The sequence below is a fragment of the Malus domestica genome, chromosome 02 (assembly GCF_042453785.1).
Source record: "Malus domestica chromosome 02, GDT2T_hap1".
NCBI classification, from domain to species: domain Eukaryota; kingdom Viridiplantae; phylum Streptophyta; class Magnoliopsida; order Rosales; family Rosaceae; genus Malus; species Malus domestica.
This window is the reverse complement of record NC_091662.1, coordinates 13,790,101-13,794,673: the sequence shown is the minus strand read 5'-3', so window position 1 is coordinate 13,794,673 and position 4,573 is coordinate 13,790,101. Positions and strand designations below refer to the sequence as shown.

At 37.9% G+C, this 4,573-nt stretch overlaps 1 protein-coding gene across 1 annotated transcript; it reads right to left on the bottom strand.

The window, feature by feature from the left end:
- Positions 1-877: 877 nt before the first annotated feature.
- LOC103403452 (probable disease resistance protein At5g66900) lies at positions 878-4,341 on the bottom strand. The gene is made up of 5 exons (XM_008342296.4): positions 3,614-4,341; positions 2,906-3,309; positions 2,358-2,719; positions 2,070-2,278; positions 878-1,907 (listed from the first exon to the last, which is right to left on the bottom strand). The coding sequence occupies exons 1-5, from the start codon at positions 4,233-4,235 to the stop codon at positions 1,066-1,068; spliced, it is 2,439 nt and encodes an 812-aa protein (XP_008340518.3). The 5' UTR covers positions 4,236-4,341; the 3' UTR covers positions 878-1,065.
- Positions 4,342-4,573: the final 232 nt, after the last annotated feature.

Below are 4,573 nucleotides of genomic sequence, written 5' to 3'. Positions count from 1 at the left end.
TGGTAAAAGTTCGTAGGATTGCTAGGTGATGGTGGAACCCTAGTGCTTTCTTAATTTGATTTCTCCAAAACTAGTTTCTTTTCTTATAGTTTTAATATTGCAAATTAGTTTACTTTTATTCATTAAATTCGTTTTTAATTTAAATAGGTTATAAAATCAATCATCTTAATTTCTACTTTACAATCATTAATTGGAATTTGGTTTGTTTCAAATTATTTAATAATCCTTGTGGAGAACGACCTTGCGAGATCCGCTTATACTACAATAACCTTGTCATTCTTGTAAGTATTATAGGAGTTTTTAGCCCGTTCACGTGTGTAGTAAAATCCCTATCACTTCGCTTCGTCTCTCCCTACTTCGCCCGTCCAATCTTCTTCCTCCTCACTTGTTCAACCATTTTCAAAACCAGTTAGCGCAGTCTAAAACCCATAATTTGACCCAAAATTCAAAATAACCCAGAATTTGAAACCCATTTTCAAAAATCCAACCCAGAATTCGAAACAAAAAACAAAAACAAATTTACAAAATTGTTATGTGCCTATCGTTCCATCAGTTGCACATTAGTTGTTCCAGTACCACCAAAATCCAAATCATTCCATGGGATCTAAAGAAAAGAAGGAAACAGACAGCAACTAAAACCAATAATTTGCCATTTCCAGGAAACTTGCTTTGTGAGGAAAATCACCCACAAAACAGTGGAAAGGCAGGAAAGCCCACACATACATATATTAATACATTCTTTTTCGTAACGGGTAGTGATTTCCATACTTTCTTTTTCTTTCCATGCACTTTCCTTTGTTATTCTAGCCTTCCAATTGAATAAATCGAAGGAGAATCAAGGAAGAGTTGAATAGCGAGGAGTGTAGGAGAGAAAACGGGGTGTGAAAGTCGCTACCCATTGTGAATTATTACAATTTTTCTACAGTGCTGCAATGTTATTGACAAACATCTAAAACATAAAACAGAAGTAAATTATAAAAGAAAAAAAAAATTAAACACAATCACACTGCATAAAAAAAACATTAAACACAATCACATTGCATATATTGCACCAACATTCATTGATCAAGGACCATGGCCTCCAGGAAGCTTGTTGAGCCAATTTAGGTTCATATCTTCTTTGATCACCTTTATGTGTACGTCTGTCAAATATGGTAAGAAGGGTTCCCATAAAGTTTCCGTCTCCTCGTCGCATATCACTTCATTCAAAAGCTCAAGATCCAAAACAGAAGCAGGCAACTCTTTCAAACCTGAGCACTGGCTAACGTTGATCTTTTCCAAACTGCGCATTGCACCAATATCCTCGGGTAACTCCTTTACTCTAAAGCAATTGGATATGTCGAAAAGTTTTACATTATTAAGGTTCCTAATCGAGCGTGGCAACTCTAACAAGTCTGCACATGACCTAAGCCTCAACACTTCTAAATTCACTAACCTTCCGATGTCCTCAGGCAATGTGGATAGCTTATGACAGTTGGTGATGCTAAGCTTCGTAAGGTGAATAAGGTCACCAAGGTTGGCAGGAAGTTCCACCAGGTCGTGGCAATAATCTATGTTCAATTCCACTAGATTTGGCAGTGCATCTAAAATATGGACGAAACCTTGATTGATATCGCACATGAAAAGAGACATCTTTTGCAAACTTTTCACCTGCTTGAGGAACTTGCTTATGGAGGGAATTGAAATACGTTCTAATCTAATTCTCTTAAGATTTGATAACGAACCAAGTAGTTCAAAATTATCTACTTCAGCAGTTGACAAACCGTAATTTGTGATTATTAGAACCTTTAGTTTATCCATTTTCTCCACAAAATCAGGTAAGGCATAGTTGTTTGTTTGAAAATTCAGAACTAGAACCTCTGCTTCGGGTACTTGCATGTTTGGCCATTTTGCTGAGAAGGCTCCATCTGCAAACAACACGCTTTAAGATGTTAGTGTGGATTGAATTAAATGTGCCCAAGTCTATTGAAGTCTTAGTATGAATGACCGTCTGTGTGTGCACACAAGCATGGTCTGTGCACACATACATGTGTGCATGTATAAGTATTTACTATAGAGATTGATGGAACCTGTTGAGATAGATAATAGTCGAGCCTTGAACGCTTGATACTTTTGTTCTGTCAACCACTTAGGAAGATTGTCCCCACATATGTTTATAACTAGTCTTTCCCTCTGGTCTATTGGGTCTTGACTCACCCGATGGATCGCCAATTCTCTAAGCATGTCGTGCTGGGTGACAAAATGTTCAGTGTAATAGCCGTCTGCCTCCCTCTCATGCCTGGATGATCAATACTAATTTCTTTCATGATTCGTTCGGTATACATATTGGAATAGAAAACTATAAGCAGCGTGCATACCTTGTGACAACAAGATTTGCCAAACTACGGGTGGTGAGTTCATGAAGGTTGGCAATGGTCAGAATTTCTTCATCTAGCCCATATAACTCCGCCCACATGTCAATAAGGATGGCAGCAGCGATTCTTTGGTCCTCGGGAAATGAACCTAGATCGAGGAAACATTCCTTGATGATTGTCTTTTCTTTATCCAAGGCATCTAAGCTGCTTTGGAGGCAAGCAAGCAAATCCTTGTCAGAATCAAGAATAGATGAACCTTTGCACCATTCCAGTACTCTTTTCTGCCAGATTTCTATAGGCTGGCCGCGAAGTGCCCTCCCGACCAATGCAATGGCAAGTGGGCATCCCTTACAGCGCTTGATAATCTTCAATTTAATTATCCCGAATGAGTTCAGTTACTATTTGGTTAAATTGTTCTGAATCATCTAAATGGTTTAATAAAGATGATAAAATTGTTAAATGTCTACTCTCATTCTAATTATAAGACGGTAAATGGAAGTGTTAACGTGTGTGGATGCTCAAATGTTATGCATTGCAGACTAAGAAATCACCTTTCTCGAAAGATCTTCGGAAGTATAAGAGCTCTTATCCTCCGAGGATGCTGAATAGTGAAAAAGAGCCATTGCATCCCCATCATTCAATAATGCCAAATGGTATGGAGAACCAAATCTCGGAAATGCAAATCTTGATGTGACCAATATCTTGTAATTTGAAAACTTGAATTGATCAAACTTATCAAGAAGGGACTCTGATCCTGACCAAACGTCATCCAGGACAAACAACAGAGGGTTGTGTCTTGATTCCTTCAAAAAAATTTGCAACCATTTAACTGCCATGAATTCGTTTTGGAAAGCAGGCAGCTCGGACCCCTTCCGTTGATATAGTTCATGTACAATAAGGTCCAAGTTGGGATTTTTCGAGACATTGACAAAGAAGATGTTGTTCTTGAATGTATCTATCCAAACAAAATGTAAGAAAGGTGTTAATATAAAGGTTGACTAGACATATCTGCAATTTTCAGATCAGGTAATTGAGTGGTCAAGCAAGATCTATATGTAGAAGAATTTGTGAACTTTCTTAATATTCGCACGGTTTAGTTTCATGTCCCCTTTGTTGTACCTTGTATTCTCTTTAACAAGTTATTGGTGGGACTGGCCGGCGTTTTACAGGGGTCTTTGCCCTAGTGCATAGTATACTTCTTAACTAGTTAGGAAGTAATACTTCACAAAATAAAAAAGTTAAAATCATAGATAACATACCTTTGACTTCTTGATCTTGACAAAACATTTTAGCTAAGGTGGTTTTCCAACATCCTCCAGCAGCAGTAAGCACAAGCATCGACACCTTTTTATCCTTGAGAAGCTTCATCTTCAACTCCTTCAACGGCAAATCCAACCCGATCGTAATGCATGGCGGTTCAGGCACCGCAGACGAACATTTAGCCTTTTCAGGGTGATTACTTGTCATCACCAAATTCTCTTCTATTCCAGAGAGCGCCGTCTCGATATTCCTCAAAGAAACCAACGTCTCCCTCGCATTCTTTATGCCCTGCACTTTGAGCAGATCAAACACTCTTCGAAGAGATTTGTCCAGTTGATGAAGCTTGTTGGTGTATTTGTATTTTCTCCACACGCCAACTTTGCTGCACTTTTGGACAAGATTTGCTGCCTCCTCCATTTGTATTGCAAAATATTCCAGTCCCTCTTTCGAGTTATAATTTTCGATGTCTTTGATGAGTGGCTGTAGAGAGTCCAGAGTAGATTTGATGTCACCGAGGAGGTGCTTGAACATTGTGGTTTCCTCCTGCGCTGATTTTACAGCATCAAACAGTACTTGAAATGCCGTTCTCAGAGCACCCATTCCGACAGAAGCCACAGACATATTTACGAAAACAAAGATACTCAAAACTTAAACTTAATTATTTCTCTTACGTAATCTGTTCTTGGCTGATAAAAGAACAGAAATTCCAATGGATTTATGGAGAGAATGTAACACATATATACACAACTGAACGAACTTTGTTGAAAAAACAAAAATGAACGAATGAGTTAGCTAGGAATAGACACGGAATTTTCTAGCCATATGTTTTGGCGATCAAATAACTTTAATTAGACTCAATCTAATAGAAGATGCAAAATGTTTTGAAGTGAACAATTTATATTTTTTGGGTCGTAAATCTCTATAATGATTAATGTAAATTATCTATATTCGCCACAATA

Coding starts and splice junctions, on each gene's coding strand:
- LOC103403452 (XM_008342296.4), bottom strand. CDS start 4,235: ATGTCTGTGGCTTCTGTCGGAATGGGTGCTCTGAGAACGGCATTTCAA. Junction 3,310..3,613: donor TCAAGATCAAGAAGTCAAAG/GTATGTTATCTA, acceptor TTGTTTGGATAG/ATACATTCAAGAACAACATC. Junction 2,279..2,357: donor GCAAATCTTGTTGTCACAAG/GTATGCACGCTG, acceptor TTGATCATCCAG/GCATGAGAGGGAGGCAGACG.